General features: G+C 36.2%; 7 protein-coding genes and 4 non-coding genes across 11 annotated transcripts; 5 read left to right on the plus strand and 6 right to left on the minus strand.

Annotated features, from left to right (window-relative positions):
• The first annotated feature begins 103 nt into the window (after positions 1–103).
• On the plus strand, positions 104–1,548 carry F54F7.6 (Conserved plasma membrane protein). Its single transcript, NM_077579.6, has 4 exons — positions 104–424; positions 472–951; positions 1,119–1,276; positions 1,322–1,548. Exons 1-4 carry the CDS (start codon positions 107–109, stop codon positions 1,455–1,457), a joined length of 1,092 nt encoding a protein of 363 aa, NP_509980.2. The 5' UTR covers positions 104–106; the 3' UTR covers positions 1,458–1,548.
• Positions 1,549–2,691: 1,143 nt separating this feature from the next.
• On the minus strand, positions 2,692–4,081 carry dot-1.2 (Histone-lysine N-methyltransferase, H3 lysine-79 specific; the record flags this gene model as incomplete). The annotated part of the gene is made up of 7 exons (NM_077580.4): positions 2,692–2,839; positions 2,893–2,999; positions 3,054–3,307; positions 3,359–3,567; positions 3,616–3,762; positions 3,807–3,930; positions 3,978–4,081. The coding sequence occupies 7 exons, from the start codon at positions 4,079–4,081 to the stop codon at positions 2,837–2,839; spliced, it is 948 nt and encodes a 315-aa protein (NP_509981.2). The 3' UTR covers positions 2,692–2,836.
• Positions 4,082–6,949: 2,868 nt separating this feature from the next.
• On the plus strand, positions 6,950–7,034 carry F54F7.12. Its single transcript, NR_072195.1, has one exon. It is a non-coding gene; the product is annotated as an Unclassified non-coding RNA F54F7.12 (non-coding RNA).
• F54F7.t2 lies at positions 6,962–7,033 on the minus strand. The gene has a single exon. It is a non-coding gene; the product is annotated as a tRNA-Gln (tRNA).
• A 192-nt stretch (positions 7,035–7,226) lies between the features above and the next one.
• F54F7.t1 lies at positions 7,227–7,298 on the plus strand. Its single transcript has one exon. It is a non-coding gene; the product is annotated as a tRNA-Gln (tRNA).
• Positions 7,227–7,311, minus strand: F54F7.13. Its single transcript, NR_072196.1, has one exon. It is a non-coding gene; the product is annotated as an Unclassified non-coding RNA F54F7.13 (non-coding RNA).
• Positions 7,312–10,261: 2,950 nt separating this feature from the next.
• Positions 10,262–12,080, plus strand: Y62H9A.1 (uncharacterized protein). The gene is made up of 5 exons (NM_077581.2): positions 10,262–10,449; positions 10,542–11,084; positions 11,130–11,371; positions 11,677–11,840; positions 11,887–12,080. The coding sequence occupies exons 1-5, from the start codon at positions 10,375–10,377 to the stop codon at positions 11,961–11,963; spliced, it is 1,101 nt and encodes a 366-aa protein (NP_509982.1). The 5' UTR covers positions 10,262–10,374; the 3' UTR covers positions 11,964–12,080.
• On the minus strand, positions 12,032–12,930 carry Y62H9A.2 (uncharacterized protein). Its single transcript, NM_077582.2, has 3 exons — positions 12,629–12,930; positions 12,231–12,547; positions 12,032–12,186 (listed from the first exon to the last, which is right to left on the minus strand). Exons 1-3 carry the CDS (start codon positions 12,915–12,917, stop codon positions 12,139–12,141), a joined length of 654 nt encoding a protein of 217 aa, NP_509983.1. The 5' UTR covers positions 12,918–12,930; the 3' UTR covers positions 12,032–12,138.
• A 900-nt stretch (positions 12,931–13,830) lies between these two features.
• On the minus strand, positions 13,831–14,692 carry Y62H9A.3 (putative secreted effector protein). The gene is made up of 4 exons (NM_077583.9): positions 14,606–14,692; positions 14,309–14,558; positions 14,209–14,263; positions 13,831–14,163 (listed from the first exon to the last, which is right to left on the minus strand). The coding sequence occupies exons 1-4, from the start codon at positions 14,663–14,665 to the stop codon at positions 13,884–13,886; spliced, it is 645 nt and encodes a 214-aa protein (NP_509984.1). The 5' UTR covers positions 14,666–14,692; the 3' UTR covers positions 13,831–13,883.
• Positions 14,693–14,846: 154 nt separating this feature from the next.
• On the plus strand, positions 14,847–15,947 carry Y62H9A.4 (DUF4362 domain-containing protein). The gene is made up of 3 exons (NM_077584.6): positions 14,847–15,215; positions 15,555–15,746; positions 15,800–15,947. The coding sequence occupies exons 1-3, from the start codon at positions 14,863–14,865 to the stop codon at positions 15,891–15,893; spliced, it is 639 nt and encodes a 212-aa protein (NP_509985.1). The 5' UTR covers positions 14,847–14,862; the 3' UTR covers positions 15,894–15,947.
• Positions 15,948–16,864: 917 nt separating this feature from the next.
• Positions 16,865–17,638, minus strand: stha-3 (Conserved secreted protein). The gene is made up of 4 exons (NM_077585.10): positions 17,544–17,638; positions 17,342–17,444; positions 17,237–17,291; positions 16,865–17,193 (listed from the first exon to the last, which is right to left on the minus strand). Exons 1-4 carry the CDS (start codon positions 17,601–17,603, stop codon positions 16,914–16,916), a joined length of 498 nt encoding a protein of 165 aa, NP_509986.2. The 5' UTR covers positions 17,604–17,638; the 3' UTR covers positions 16,865–16,913.
• Positions 17,639–17,725: the final 87 nt, after the last annotated feature.

Genomic DNA, 17,725 nt, shown 5'->3' on the forward strand with positions numbered 1-17,725 from the left:
AAATTGAGAAGACATCTCATTTCTTCAGTATCTTTGTGTTTCGCAATAATTTTTTTGTTTAGTTTTCTTTTCTTAAATATTGTGTTCAAATAAGTTTTTGCAGGCGATGATTCCACATCAAGTCTTACTTGGATTCCTGTTGGCCTCGTTGTCTTCTGCTTTAATCAACTGCTCCGGAAGTGACTCGTGCTTTGCGGAAACGTCGGAATGCGATCCAAATAAAAACTGCCTCACGACCATTCACTTTGACCAAACTGGAAACATGGACATATTCGTGCGAGATGCGGTGGAGACTGACTACGTTTCAATTGTCATCAGCCGAGATTTGCACAACAATGTCGAGCATATCATCTGTGTTCCACTTAGCAGAAAACGTTTCCGGGCGATGGGTCGGTTTGGAGCAACTGTAGTTTTTACTCAGCTGGTAACATTTATTGCTTTACAAATTTTCATCAATTTTTGTTTGTTTAGAACACTACGAATGTGGTAGAGCGTCTGGGAAACAATTTGTTTCGATGCATTGTCAAAGTCAACGAGTTGCCCAGAAACTTCCAACACAGCCATAATTTTGTTGTAGAACGAGGCACATTCCAGCAGTTTCTGAAAATTGGCGCCGGTGCTGGTTTGATTAAATTGGAGAAGGTTCAACCGAAGATATCAGTTGATGATGATCTTGAAGCAGATTTCATTCTTACAACTCCTGCCAAACAGTCCAACGATAGACACTCTTTCTACTCAAAGATTGACACTGAAATCGCATACAACACAATTAACGAAATTCAGAAAACTGCAAAGAAAGATGAAAATCATAAGCTGGAAAGCGTGTATTCTAGAAGTACTCCATTCACAGAAATTTTTTCGAAAATAAAACGTTTACCAAAGGAGAAAGGAGTAGATGTTCAAATGGTTCAAAAAAATCTCGTGAAAAAGGATAATAGAAAATCATTAAAGGTGAGAAAAATTTTATCGAAGTTCGTGTGTTTTTTTCAAACCTCATACTCAACACAAAATATGTAATATTTGAAAATGCATACATCATTAAAGTTCCTAAGCACAAAAGAGAATCGATGGATACATATATCAATACATTTATATTGTTTGAAGAAGAAAAATTGCAGGATATGGATGAAAGTAAAAGCCCGAAACCATTCGAGTTGGCCGTTTTTAATCAGGATGGTGGGATGTTCTCGGTGTGGATGACTAAAGAGCAAATGCAAAAATATTTGGGAAAACAGTTGGAAGCTGAGCAGAATGATCCTGAAACTGACACTCAAGCGTGAGTTAGATCGAAACTGTCTTGAAGTCATAACATCATTTGCAGCTTATCCGATTCGTCCGACTCAAATGATCAATTCAAAAAGATTGGCTCCATTATTGCTATAGGACTTTTTGCAGTTGTTTTCCTTTTGTATTGTTGTTGGAATGTGGCTGCTTCCATGGCCTCGCCGTACAATTAGAATACATCTTGATTATCATGAACGCTAAGCATCAATATATCTTTTACAATATGCAATTATTTCTTTCAAAACTATGAATGCTTTTTATCTTAAAAGGGTGACTTTATTTCTTATTTTTTACCGTTTAAATTTGATTGAGATCCCCAATCTGTAAAATGATTACGCTGCAGTCTATGAAAGGTTGAATAGACGTTAAAACAGCTTAATCCGAGATCCATATGTTAGTTGATGGTAGCACGGATGTCGTACCATAAGGCCGATCAATGTAAACTAACCGATTTGAAAATTAGCTCCAATTTCAACCATTTCCTCAGCCACACTAAAACATTCATGTTCACGCTGAGACTCATGTTAACATGCATTCATTATTTATAAATGCCAGTCGGAAAAAAAGTATTACAGAACTTCAAGGTACACCTCAAGGTACATTGTAAAGCTACAAAAGTGTGTAGGTGTATCGGATCGTGCACATTAATCGCACACAAACAGCATATTATTGAATAGTCCGATCAAAATAGAAGCTTGATCACAAACATTGCCACCTATCAAACAAACCTTTTCTAAATTTGATTCAACCATGCGACAAATTGGAGCGTAGCAACTGGTAGGCTATTGAGAAATATCCATGCACGTTTTTTCCGAGTTACTGTAATTGAATCGTTGAAACATCCAAATGTTACTTCATAGCTAGACACTGAAAAGTTCTACATGTCAGAAGACCAACCCCTGCCACCTAAACCTAATAAAACATACCTTTTTCCAAGAGTTTGACATATACTGTAGAGTAATAGCGAAGGACGAAGACAGTGTTGAATCAGGTTGCCGAATTCTGCACCATAGGATTGATCACTGAAAAAGTACAGATTATTAAAAAGCCAGTTAATAGATTCAGCTTCATCCCAACCCCCAGCCGACTGATACTTACCTTTTTGTGTTTCGGCGGATTCAGGTCACCAGTATGTAGAAGCGTCGTTAATGGGAACTTTTCTGAGAATACTGAACAGACAAATCGATGACGGACTGCAGGATCACAATGACGAGGATTTCAGAGACTTGCCACGACAGCAGAGAACGGACAGACTAACATGAAAGGACATTTTGGAACGTTTTACAAATAGGACGGTTGATTTAAAAACAACAATTTATTGGACCAACTTGAGTGATAGTACAGATTGAAAGAAGTTGGGTTTTGAAAAAATGAATGTGCTACATTGACGCACTAAGATAATAATGAGGGGAAAAGAACAAAGGAGTCGTGAGATCTATAGGGGATGAAGGGGAGATCTTGAATAAAAAATTAACCGGAAAAGTAGAAATTGACCCGAGAACGAGGACGTCTTGGTGACATAGAAGCTGTGGAGATGGATGGACGACGACGATCACTGAAAAATTTTAATTTGGATAACCCTAATTATTTATTAACTTATGAACGTACCTGATTGTGTTTGATTTCGGTGAGGTAGAAAGGAACCGTGTTGCCTGTCCAAGACGTATTGCTTTCCACCAGAAGAAGAGGGCGCTCAGTGGAGATGCGCACGAACTCTGAAAAATAATTAATTAGTTTTTTGACGAAGCCTTAAATTAGTTTCAACTTACCATCGACACGACTAGATGTCGAGTTTTGAGAACGAGGGCGCGGAGCAATCGACTCCGATGAAATGATCCGCGTTCCGTCAGCACATTTTGACAAGATCATTTTCAGCTCCAACTTGAGTTCCGCCGAAAACTTGATGTTGTTCACACAGATGACCGTAGCTTCGTTCTGGATCTCGTGAACGATATCGGGACTGGTGAACGATCCGTGAACAAGTCGAGTTGGATTCACAGTTTTGCCGAAGTGGCGCAGAAGCCTAAAAAAGCATAATACATATTAAAATGTTGTTATGCTGCTCTCAACTTACGATTTGCTGAACTGCTCGTTGGCTCTTGCCATTTGTGCCAAGTTGGGCATGATCTCCACGCCTACACTCTTCTTGGTTTGAGCATAGGCCGCCACAAAAGAGACAAGTTGGCCGACCCCGCTGCCGAGATCCATGAAGTGATCATTTGGTCCGATGTTCAGCTCATCGACAAAACTCGCCATCTGTTCGAGATTGATTTCTCCATAAATCTGGAAAAGTTATACTTGGATAAGCATGATTTTCTTTAGGAAACTCACGGTTGATGATCCAGCGGCGTAATGGCGGAGCTCATTAGCATCCGGAATAGCAAATCGATATGCGATATGTCCAAGAGAAATAGCAAGATTACGAGGACATGGCCCACCAGAAGTAACATCCGACGAGTTTGGAGGAATACGGGAATGCTGGAATGATTTATTGGGTTTTTTCCAAGAAGTTTGAGACATACCATTCCGCACTGTGTGAGCCTGTCGTTCAGCTTGTAGATGTATGCCTCAAACTTTCTTTCGTCTGCGACAACTCCGTTGGTTGGCAAATCCATATTTACCATATCCAGCATAGGCTTGTGAGTCCTGAAACAGATTTAAAGGTGATTTGGTTTAATCTGTAGAACACTTACACTTCCAGAAGCTCTTTCAAGGTTCTGCGGATGTGCAACGTGTTCGAAAATAAGAAATCCCTGTTGAACGGGCGAATGCTCTTAAGAGAGATGAGTGATGGCATACTCGATTGGTGATGGCAAGTGAGGAAGATTCTGAAAAATGTTGTATATTTTTTCAAGGTAAAACGTTGGGAAGCAAAGCATAAAGATAAATCAAGAATTGTAGCGGAAAGACGTGCAATGTAAAACCATAAGAAACACGTATTTCCAGTCGAAATAAGATCTCTACGGATTAATCATTATTTTGGGTGAGTGCAGGAAGAATACAAGAAATGTCTTATTTTCTCGAACTGCCACCCTATAACTCTCCGGTTTGCAACCAGCTCATTGCAATTCCACTCCAATCATTTACTTTTTAAATGCATGCTTATGATCCAACTTGATCCAATCCTTTGATCCCCAACTCATGCCAGTTCAATTCCAATCCTTTGATTCCCAACTCATGCCAGTTCAATTCCAATCCTTTGATTCCCAACTCATGTCAGATCAATTCCAATCCTTTTATTTCACAAGCCATGCCAGATCAAGTCCAATCTTTTAATTTCCCAACTCATGTCAAACCAATTCCAATCCTTTTATTTCCCAACTCATTCCAGACTCATGCCAGTTCAATTTCAATCCTTTTATTTCCCAACTCATGTCAAATCAATTCCAATCCTTTTATTTCCCAACTCAGTCCAGATCAATTCCAATCCTTTAATTTCCCAACTCATGTCAGGTCAATTCCAATCCTTTTATTTCCCAAGCCATGCCTCTGGGCAGTTGACCATATCAGTTTGAACTTTTGAGCATTTCTATTCCAATCCTTTAGTTTCCCAACTCGTATTCATATACCATATTCGGCTTTATCATCACCTTCTCCACTCCCAGTTCTGCTTTATCCCACATGCTTCCACCATGTTTCAATTCTTGGATATCTTGCTCTGATAGTTTGGAATGTTCACAAGTTCCATACTATCTGCTCGCCATGTTTTGCCATTCATGGACTCTTCCTCCCTTACATCTATGTTTATTCGGGGAGGGAGTATTATTAAAACAACCGAAACCCGGCAGTGTGCCATTTAAGAGACAGTTCCTTTCAACCGAACTCTTTTTGATTCTCCAAATTCATTCAGACATCTCGGTGAGCACTTCCGCGTCTTTATCTTACTGCAGGTAATTTTCTATCATTTTGAGACTATTCTCCAGTTCTGCTATCTCGCCCGCATGCTTTGCCGTTCATGGGGAATAGAACCTGTCGGATCAAAAAGCTTTGCTCCATAGGCGGCCGCCCTACCGCCTCGGCCACACGTGCAGCCGGAAGTGGGGGTCGATAAAGCTGATTATAAAAAGAGGGGAGGGGTGAGTTGCCATGGTAACGGTGTGGATCACTGTTATTTAAAATCGCTGTAACTTTGGAACCGGGCATCGTAGGAATGCGTTGAAATACTTTTCTGAATGAGAAATTTTTGGAAATTTTCCTGGCATGTGTTTCAAAAAACGTTGCTTATTCTCATTAAGACTCGTTTTTTTCATTCAAATGTTACATTTTCCACAAAGAAACATATCTATTCCCATTTTTTAATGAATTTTGTTGTATCCCTATAATTCATGAGTGTTATTACTTTCATGAGAACTTAGGCTCGCTCAACTCAACCCTTGAATCTTTCTGATTAGTTCGGTTGGCTTGCTTGTGCTTGACTGTTGAACTTTGATAACTGATTGCAATTGAAAATATTGAGAAAATGAAAAAGCTGCACAACTACTATAACAGATCAAGAATCCTTGGTGACGCTGCCAACTTATGTAAGCTACCATATACCCCAAAGCACTGCCAATATATTCTCTTTCAGTTTCATCAACGGTTGTAACTGTTCTCCTAAAATAGAAGATCAGAATCGAAGATTTCGCGGCCCGCTTACCTGAATTAAAAGTGGGCGGATCCACCTCCTAAAGTTGAAATTTGCATTATTTTTCAATTGCGAAAGTTGGTTGAGAAGTGGGTAAAATTGGTTAGAAAGCTGACAAAGTTGGTTGGAAAGTGGTTCATATCTAATGGCAGTTAGAAAGTGGCCAAAGTTGGTTTAAAAGTGGCGCCGAATTGCCGAGTCAGCATTGGCGAAAAAAGTTGCAACATGCGTGTTCAAACAAGTTCAACACGTTTTTCGGATTGCGTCTGAAAAAACCCCCCATCTGCGTGATTCAACATGAGTTCTGCCAAGGTAAGTATTTCAGCTCACTGTTAAACTTCCGAACAAAACCATGTCAAAAAATTTCAAAGATGATTTTAGGCTTGATAAGGCTCCATTCTTCCTTGGAAATTTTGATTCTAACAATTAAAAAAAAATAAATTTTGGTTCTAACAACTGCATTATCTTAATCCATTAGTTCGTGTAAGAGAGAGCTCCTGTTTGCCTCGCACATAAAGCTGAAAATGCTCTTAAAATGTAAAGATTCTTAAGTGGACGCTTAATACGAGGGACTTTCTTCTTCTTGGGCGTAAGTAGAAATAGGTTTTTTTTAGCTTTTTGGGATAGCCGGACAGTTTGAAATGTGCATGCCTGCATGTTAGGAAGAGTTCGTTTTATTCTCAAGGTGGTAAGTTTGGGTTATCAGGGAGGTAAGTTTTGCATAGGTGCATGTCTTAAAAGTTTTTTTTTTTGGTTTTCGGGGACTTTGTTACAGTAACGTTACTTATTTGAATATCGCGACAGTAGTAACTTTTTACTAATAATTATTGTTTTGTTTTTTAGCAATATTTAGAGTTGATCTGACTGAATAAAATGAATAATGTAATGTGTGCCCTAATTGGGGAGTTTTGTTCATTGAATATCAATTTGTCATAATTTTATATTTACTGCAAAACTTCTTCTTTTTTAAAACTATAAAACACTTTCGGCCGATTACCATAATTGTTCAAATTATTTGAAACAAATATCGCAGTATTTCCAAAAAAAAAACATAGGTTCCACCGAGATTTGAACTCGGGTCGCAGGATTCAAAGTCCTGAGTGCTAACCGCTACACCATGGAACCATACATTATACCTTCCATCTATAGGAAATCACATTATTATCTTTCCGAAAAGCTGTCAATAGAGATAAACCTGTCGCCGATGTGTTTTTGAGTGACATCTTTTGTTAGCATATACACTTATCGGGAGTGCAGCAGTGTTCGTTTGCCGGAGAGCTTTAGAAACTTCTTTAGACAATATAAGAGTCGTAAACATGGTTCCATGGTGTAGCGGTTAGCACTCAGTACTCTGAATCCTGCGACCCGAGTTCAAATCTCGGTGGGACCTTTCTTTTTGTTTTACCCTTGTGAAATTATTTTCTCGGTTTTGAAAAAAGGTTAAAAGTGACATTGTAGTCGAATAGAGCGAAACCAATTAAAAAAAATGAATTCAATGCCCAATTAATTATATTCATTTCTTTTCTGATTGTGAGAAAATTGAATTTGTGTAATATTAATTTCGAAAGATGCATTTCCAAAGATATTGAACTTCTCATTTAAGCTTAATGTAGATATGTTTTTGATTAAAACGGTTTGGGCTGTCTGGGGATTTTCATAGTTTATTGGAAAGATAAAATAATACAATATTGGAGATGATATATATATATATATATATATATATATATATATATATATATATATATATATATATATATATATACATATATATAGGTAGTAAAGATAGGATCCAACGTCGTGGTAATAGGGATAAGAAAGTTTGATGGGGACAAAAAAAGGTGGGAGGACGGACAAATATTTAAAAAAAACTATCAATCCATTTTAAACTCCTTGATTTTGCTTGTTTGAGGCTCGTTGCAGTTCAGAATTTTTTCCTTATACCCAAGAAGTAGTTGTAAGTTTTTGTACCGACCAGTTTGTCGGTTTCTTTTGTTTTTTTTCCGTAGGGAAAAATCGATTTTTTCGGTGAAACATCACAACCTTCTCTTGGAGCTCCCCCTGCAAAGAAGGGGAGACTATTTTGATTCGATTCCTCGTTCGAAACTACGTTCAGCATTGGCTTATGGATTGCCAAAGTTTCAAGTCGTAAAGTTATGTTACTTCATTCCCTTTTGCATTGTCGAAAGCTTCAGCACTGTCGACCCCTTCGCTCTTTTGGGCAGACTCGTACTTGGCTACTTGTCATTTCATGACTTTGGTGACTGGTCAAATGGCGTTTGTTTGAACCTTGAAAGGTCATTCGAACACGCAATTTTTTTTGGTTTTCTGCGAGCGGTTGTTGCTTTCGTTTGAAGCTTCTGGTGTCGTATCGCTTGTCGTTGCAATCTTTGTCTCGGTTGCTTCTTCGTCCCTGAGTGAACAGATAGAAGTTGTGTCGTTCTCTTTTCAACACACCTGAGATAACTGAAGTGAGAGAAATCGTTTCAAAATAAAAACTATATTTTTGAAGCTTTATTTTTCAAAATTAATATTACAGAGAGCTAACTTTTTTGCACCAGGCAATCTGAATCGCCTAGCTTGTGTGAGTTGTTCAAATGAATACGTACGCCGTTCGCATTTATGTTCGATGTGACGTCTTAAACTTTAAGCTGCATGTGCACATTTCTACTGAACGTGAAACCCATTTTTCAGTCATTATGTTTGCATTTTGTATTTTTCTTTGCTAAGTTTGCGTTTCCTGCGAATATTTTTCTGAAAAGATTTTTTAAGTTCATACATTTTTGTTCTGTTTCAAGGTCAGCCATCTGGTGGGAGGTCTTTTTTTCAATAAAAAAACGAAACAAAATTTATGTTGCAGAAAAAAAATTAAGTACCGAAATAATTCCTTATAAATGTTATATACCGTTTCCTCTATTTTTCTATTACTTGCATGCAAGCCTAATTTTCAATTGGTCAATATGGGTACAAAACTAACATAGACTACAAGACTATTAAAGGCTGCAGACTAATTTTCAAAGGTCTCATAACTTTAGAAAGCGACATAATTTCAATTAAAACCCTAACTTGATTCCATTCAAACAATAAGAAATGCTTACTTTTACAACTGTTTATCAATTATTTGAACGCTCAGTAATTCAGCATTTTTTAGGTAGCCTTGAAATTTGATTTTTGAAACTTCTGAAATCGCTCGAAACCGCCGTTCTGATTGTACGGAGCCAATCATTGAACTGAGAAAATTGTATCTGCACGGAGTCAACAAGAAAGAAACTCGATAAAATACAAAAATGTTCGTGGTTACTTCAAATCCCGCAGAGACGACTAGATTCTGATTCCATACTCGTAAAATTAGTTTTCCAATTGCTAACTAAAATAGAAGTTCATGTGAAACATTAGTAATAAATCTTAAAGCTACTCAAGCTTCAGATTTTAAATTTTCTACTGTTATTGTCCAATCATGATCACATACCAAAAAGCCTAAGTTTACCTATATGTATCAAGGTATAAACAGCATCACCAACAGAAAAAAAACATCACTGTTATGAATTCAATATGCATTTATCAAATAGAAAGTAAATTGTGTATGTAGCTTGAAACATGAAGTTTCAAAAGTAAAAATAAAACGTTGAGTACATAATTTATTTTCCCCGATAATTGAAGGGTCGATCTTTGGTATGAAATTTAAGAATCAAGACCAAAATTAAACGTGACACTTTTTGTTTATTTTTTTCACTTACAACCAAACAGCATTATAAATGTAATATTTTAGTCTATTGGAATAAATTTGACTCACTGCTTCAAGTTTTTTTTAGTTGACATCATTGAGTCTAGTTTAAATGAGAAGAAAATTTACGGAATTATTCATGAGCAAATTTGATATGGGGTCAAAAATTAAAAACTGTTTAACTGTTCGAAAATTTTATACTTCCTTCAAACATTTTTTTTGTGAGAAGATTTGAAATAAGTAAGCAAGAAAAATAAACTACAAAGGAAAGTACCTTTCATCATTTTAAAGTTGGAATTTTTCATCTTTTGCACGCGTACTCGAACAGTACACCTGTTTTTGCAACATTTAACATACAATTATTTTGTCTATTTCTGTAGCCATATTATTTATGTTTACTTATTTGATCAAAACGTGCAATATGGTGTAATTCGTTTATCAAATTGAGTTTTCATCAAAACACAAACTTTTGCTCATGCAGCTGAAACGCAGAATGTTGTCTAATCAAATGACTGTATTAAAATACCACATGCTTAATGACGTTTAGATTCAGCTGATCTTTTCATGTGTTTTTTCTTGGAAAAGGTTTTGATTTTTAAATGATGAAAGGTTTTCAGAACATTTTTCACAACTCCAGTGATCAAAAACAAAAGTTCTGTCAAACGGGTTATTATCAGTTAATACCTGCTGGTCAGTCAATTTGGTCGAAACACACCAGATTGTCTCTATTGCGGTTTATACAATCATGTCATCCGATTTTCAACTACCTGGTTTTTATACTTCCATTTCTGTGCAAGAACGTTATTTTGTTTGGTTGCGGGTGAGTTAAAGATGTTCTTGTGGGAAAGGAACCCGATTTTTCCTTTTTCATAATTTGGTGGCCAATAATAATATTAATCACTTTTTTTCCAGCGATATATGGAAATAACATCAGTTCTTAACGTATTTCTGACTGCTTTGACCCTTTATTTAGTAAGAGTTGAAGGGAAAACCTTAAAGCGGGATTACAAGCAAGTTCTTGTTTGCAACCTTATGCTTCCGGTTGTCTTCAGTGTTTATATGGGTTTTGTCTACCAACCGTACATCGTGTTCCCATATCACTTACTTCTCACCGTGGGATTTTTCCGATTTGGGCCGTTCGTCACTGCTCATCTGTTTAATATTTGTTGTACTTTGGCAATCCTGTGTTCGATGAGTTTCCTCTATTCGTTTTGGTTTAACTACTTCACGATTTGCTATAGAATATCACGTCAAAGCTCAACAAAAACAAATTTGATTGGAGTTTGCATTGGTGTTGTATTTACAATAGTAAATTTTGTACTAATGACTATTGGAGTCGATGAACATCAATACGAAGATCGAGATAACTTGTACAAAACTGATAACAGAATTAAGTACTTTTTCAATGAATATTCCATTGCAATTGTAAGAGTCAGTGATAAATGGTCTTTAAAGGTATTGTTCTTCCTTTGAAATTTCAGCGAGCTTTCACATTTTCAGGCATTAAGTGTCGAAGCATTTATTGGAATTTCAATAGTAGTTATCATAATCCCATTGATAACATTCAAATCATATACAACATTGAGCAAAATACACAAAATGATTTCTAAGCAAACACTGATCCAGCTCAAAAACGCTTTGGCAATTAGTCTCTGGTACTTGCTGCAGTTTGGTGTTTTAGTTGGAATTCCAGCTGCAACAGCAATGGCATTATTATTGATGCAATACACACCTTTCGAAGGGTATGAACCATAAACTAAAAAAAGATGATTCAACACGCATGACTAAAACTAAAAAGTTGCAATTAAAAATTAGGGATCTATAGCAACTGTGAATTATTTTCCAAGCTTTCCGGTGAAGCCAAGTACTACAAAAGTAATATGAAAAACACGGAGTATTCTATGTTCTCATCTTCTGAAAAAAATATATGTCAATTAAAGTTAAAAGTATAGTTTGAGAAAAATAATTACAAAGAAAACAAAAATACTTGAAACAAAGGTATTACAAGAAAAATGTAGCCTGCATTTCAACATAATTTTTTTTTCAGTTTTCCATTTGCAATGGTAGTGTTAGCTCCAACTCAACTCACATGTCCAGTTATCTGTATCCTATACTTAATACTTATCAAACCGCTTCGTTATGGTTTTTTTAAACTAGTGGGTCTTCATAAGTATGTTCCAAGAAACCAACCAAAAGCAGTAACGCAAACACGTAAGATTTTTTGGACTAGTGGTTCGGTTGAATCTATATGTTCCAGAATTATCAACGTTCACATCTCACGTTCCATCAAGACCGACAAATAGAGTACCGTATGGTTCTCTAAAACTTTATTAATGTAAACGTTTTAAAGTTATAACGTTTCACTTTAATTCTGAAGTCTATGTAGCAATATAATTATGCTATTAATTGAAAAATTGTTATTCTTCACAAAAATAAAATCACAGAATTTTTAAATAATTAAACCACATGAAATTCAAAGAAGACGGAAGTAAGTTTACATGCACATTTTCTAATGTTTTGTATATGAATTTGCGACCGCACACTTAGTGACTTTTGTCTGTAATTAATCAGTTTAAAGTTTCAAAACTTTTTAAAACTTACTCCACACTCAGAGTTTGCACTTGTCTCTGCCATTTCAGTGAAAGAAAATTGAAATGACTTCTGTAAGTCATGAGCATCCGTCTCTCTTGTCTTTAGTTCTTTTTCCTTCTCTTCTAACATATTTTCGAGGATTTTCGTTTTGTGATAACCACCGTTTGCCATATCAAGAGCTGACATTGTTTTTCCTATAATGCTATCTTCATCCAAATTTCGAATTTCACATAACAGAGCAAGAGTCCGACGTTTGTCGATACTGGGTGGTGAAGAATCAACAATTTCAAACATTTCTTCACGGCGAGTGTAGATTTGAGCAGATTCTAAAAAATGCGAATTAGTTTCAAAATAGATTTGACAATTTTAATATCAGTCAGAAATATATTCTTCATTTATAAACTCACGTTTTAGAGCATAAACAAGGTCCGTTTTGGAACTTCCTCTGCATAAAATATGATCAAGAGACTTTACTCTCTCAATAGTCAATTCACACTCTGCTCGCAACGCTGTCCATTTTTTGGCTTCCCTCTTATCGTACGAAAAATTGTTTTTGAAATCAGAATTCTTATTAACTATTTTTGAGACACTCATTCGTGTATCTTCCATCAGTGAAGGTTTATTATCACTCTTTTGTTGGCCCTGAGTAAGCCGAGGGACTGATGAGTTTTCAAGGAGTGCAGGAAGATTATTCATGATCGCCTGAAAATATTCTTACGGTTCCTTGTTTTCAATCAATTGATCAACTAGGTAGTTTTGTTGAAAAACCGTTGCCAACATCTACTGAAGCCAGCGGGGGATTACTCACACCCAGGAAACAAAATAAATTGTATTTTTTATGAACTTATGTTAGTAGAAAACCGATACTACCGGAAAGACATCTATTTTGAAGGATGAGATTAGTTACAACGGGACACTTTCATAATCGGAAGGGTTGGTTTAACTGAAAGCAAATTTGCAAACAAATAAACATTATGACAACTAATAATTGAAAACAGAAAATGAAGCCCATTGTTGAAAATGAGATTGTTGAAATAAATTATTCATGAAGCTAGAAATTCAAAAATGAAAATTTTCGTTTTTTTTACTGGGAGATTATATCAACAGAAATTGAAAATTGAGTGGGGAAACGGTGGAAAATAGTATATAGAAAATGAATATTTCCATCTTGAGAATTTATAGCTCTGTCCTCCCGGCTCCCTATATTTAATGTGAAAAATGATTGTTTTTAGGAGATTGTTCCATTTTTCTGTAAATGTAATATAAAATTGACACATGGAGAATACCGTATATTATTGAAAAATCTGGGTGAATTTCCTGAAACTTTCTTATTTGTTTTCTGACGGAACGGAATTGATGAAATTATTTGATTCCTTTAGTTGATCATAATATCAATAAGCGCCTTGAAGTTAAAAGAATCTTAGTGAAAAGAGTCTGTCTGTTTTTGAAAAGCAACTCCATTATAAGTATAAACAGATGCGCTTTTATTGTTTGGCTTAGGAATGTACTTTTAAGTAGTTTCAAAAATTAAACGCCGGGTATTTGAGAAACGATTAGCGTTTCATTAACTTTTCCGTTTGTGTTCAAAACTAATTGGTTTTCTTTGAAAGCTCAAATTAACATTTATTTTTCTTCATAATGTATTGTTTAAACTGATAAAGTTTAATGTTGAATGTACGACATAGTATTTCCGTGAAGGCATCCAACTCGACGGAACCTGTGTTTCTTATCATTGGTCAAATCTTTTCCTTCCCATTTGCCTTTAGTTCCATATTTGGCTAAGTAGTCAACGTTGATACCTCCTGTCAACGCTACTGTTCCAGGAACATTAAATGGTAGAATTTCTTTCTTCGAGTCCACCAAAATCCATGTGTATGCTCCTGGAGTTGGATTTCTGGGGCATGAAATGACGGCGTAATGGGTGTTATCATATGTGTAGTATCTAAATTTGAATGTATAATTCTTCTTGCAACTTGGATTTGCTCACCTAACACGGGCTTCAACAATTTTTTCACCACGAAGATCTTTCAATTTTTTGACTTCTGATTGTTTAAACTTTTAAAATGAGAATACAGTTGAGAACTCACCATAGTTGCGTGGTGGATACGATCCCCCATTTTCTGAGTCAGGATATGGTCCTGGGGGGAACGGAGCTGGATATTCTTGTGGAATTGGAACTAGTCGTGAAGCTGGCGGAAGCGGCCAACTATTAGGGAAATTTGGAACTGGGTATGATGCTGGTGGAAGTGGTCCTAGATCCGGCACCGAGTACGTTGGTTTCTTTGTTGGTCTTGGGTAGTCTTCAACTTCAACTTCACCTGAGTAGGACTTCTCGTTCTGTAATCATTAATATAAATATACTTTAAATTGCAATAGTATGTCACAATCTGGTATTCTGCAGAAGCCACAGCAGCAAGTAATACAAGCGAAACAAAATATTTCATCTTGGCAGAGCACCGATGTATGGCTCTCCTCTGTTGAGGACCGTTTTATATTTGGTCTAGATTTCGCATGAATCATATGTTTAGAAAACGTATGATGTGATGTGATCCATATTCCAGATTAAACTTTGTCGACGATTCAACAAAATCGTCTATAAAATCAAGTAGAGGTGACGCACAATTCAGCGAAATTGTTCACTATGTATGCTCTCTTTTTATCTGTGATCGCATGTGCGGTCGTCGTATCTGCGAACCAATACAATGATTATGGTACAATTTCTCACTATCCTGGACATCATTCAAACAATCGATACTCTACTTCTGACTCATCGGATTCTTCTGAGAATGAATTAAAATCAAGATCGAACTCAGATGAGCGTTACCCAGAATATCCAGGTGTATATGCGCCACAACCACCTGCAACGAACTACGGTACCAATGGAAACGAGTATAGACCACCAAACAATGTATATGAACAAAATGAGTATGAACAATGCAAGGAAATCAAACACTTTTCTGTTCATAAGCACAGAACCGCTCGTGCTGACATCAAGTGAGTTATCACAAAAAATACCATAAGTTAGCTTTTTTTCGAATATTTTTGCAAAATGAAACTAACTGATCAACGTTGGAAAAAGTTTTAGAGAAAATAAGACGTTTTAAACATAAAACCCGACAAAATAGAAACATTCACATATTTCGTTCTCAATACTCGTTATAGAAAAAATATACATATTGCATTTACTTTTTCGTTCAATTGTTTCGTGATGTGAGAGCAAAACTAAAGTTTTCGCAAAGTTTGTATAATTAATTATATCACGGGCTAATTTTGTTCTGTTTCATTTTGACTATAAATTATTTTCCAATGGTTCAAAAAGTTGTTTTTTTACAGAACAGTAGAGCGTAAGGGGAAGACCTACAACATTATCGCCTGTCCAAACAGTGGAAAACCATATGCCCTTGTAGCAAAAAAGGAAGGAACAGACGCATCTTTCAAGTTTGAGACAGAATTCGTCATTCAAGACACTATTCTCCTTGCATCGGGATATAATTTCGACTACGTTGCGAAATGCGACGACAAAAAGTGAGCCGTATTAAGTCAACTTGTTGTTTTTATATTCAAAGTCTAAATTTCAGTTTTGTTGGAAAATCATTCAACGACAGAGAAGTAGCAATCCGAAAAGTCACATGCGTTGAACTTCCCGGACCAAGACCATTGACAGGATTTTAATGATTCTGTTTATTTAAATGTTTTACGAGTTTTTGGTTGATAAAGTTTAAAGTCAAATTTGTTACAGAATGTGAAACAAAAAAAAAGTTCAAATTTGGATAATTATGTAAAGAAAATACTTTAACTAAATTTCAATGAGACAATGAAATTCATTCTATGATCATCCAAATATGGAAGAAAAGTAGTGCGATAATTCTTTTCGCATTCGTTAGATTAAAAAGGGTTTTACTTGTACTTTATTGAATGTAAGACAGTTTTTTTTTTCATCCGCTCCTTTAGAACAATTTACTGAATGCACTCTAAAAGTCCTATTGTTTTTTTCACGAGGAAGTGAACTCATCAAATTTGCAAATGTTAGTTTTCCGCAGTTTTTCCATGGAACCAAGTTATGATATTTCTGTTGACTGGACTCCTCTCATAATTGAGGTACCGTTGTACTACATATAAAAGATTTGTTGGCAAATATCAAAAAGCCAACAAATTGCGTGAAATGAGTAGCTTGGTGTGTGTGCAACATAGTGCGAAGAGGTGGTTGTTTGCAAGCGGTCGACACGTTCGGAGGTCCGCGCCTCACTATAAATGCGGCGTGGGTGACGCCGTGAGGCCGTCGCGGCGACCGCATGGGAGCCCTAGTTTATAGAAAAATTTGTAGGACGCGCTTAAGTTTTTAGTTTAAATGAGAAATTTAGAAACTTATAATAAAAAATTATGAATCAACAAACTGCCTAAAATGTATGGCAGTTGCGGTTTTATCGTCAATTTGTCAATTTTCTGGGAATTTTCAGTTTCGGTCATTTAAAATTTTCTTTGCCGCCCACTACTCGAACACATTTTCCTAACAATACAAAAAAAGCTGGAAAAGACAAATATGTTGAATTGTTTATTTTGCTTAACTTAGCTGTCTTTGGTGTTGATTTTTCAATCAAACTCTTTTCGGTGAAATTATCTCACATTCATTCTACACAGGCTCTCGTTGAAGAATTCATTTATTTTTAATGATAAAATAGTATAAAAACTCAATTAAACAGTCAATGATGTTTCAAAAGTACCATGATGACATCCAACACGACGGAACTTTTGCTTGTCACTGTTTGTCATATCGCGGCCGGACCATTTTCCGTGGCGAGAGTATTTAGCAACATATCTCACATTGAGTCCGGCGGCAAGAGCAACAGTTCCATCAATACCAAATGATGGAATTTTTTCATCAGAGTCGGCAAGGATCCATGTGTATTTCTTGTTGTCTGATTGTCGTGGGCAGCTAATTTCTGCATAATAATCTCCTCTATGCTTGTAGTATCTGCAATAGTTATTTAATGAACTGCATATGTTTAGTGATCTACCTGATTCTGGCATCAACGACATTGGTTTTGTGCAAGTCTTTCAGCTTACGGAAATCTTTAAAAAGATACTTATAAAATGCAACTAGCGCACACATTTCAACCAACCTCTTCTGTGTTCCCGAGAATCACTATCCTCATCAGAGTAGATTGGGTAACCACCACCACCGTAAGATGGGCCTGGAGCAGGGTATGATGGGTCAGAGGCGGCCTGAAAACTTATAATACAGCTCTACATTGCTGAATGCATTCTGAAACTTTACTTGAGGCTAGCTCACATGCGGTAGTCATTTTACTTGTAAAAACTCACTCCGTAACCGTCGGCTGCCACCATGGCAATGCACGCAACTGTGAGGATGAGGAAGACCATGATGCTGAATACAAGGTTGTTGAACTGGGTACTCTCTATCTCTTTTATATGCGTTCTTTTTGTTTTTTTTTCCTTTTTTGATTTTCATTCTCAAAACATAAAAAAGTAAAATATGACAAAAC

Source organism: Caenorhabditis elegans, chromosome X, assembly GCF_000002985.6.
Source record: "Caenorhabditis elegans chromosome X".
NCBI classification, from domain to species: domain Eukaryota; kingdom Metazoa; phylum Nematoda; class Chromadorea; order Rhabditida; family Rhabditidae; genus Caenorhabditis; species Caenorhabditis elegans.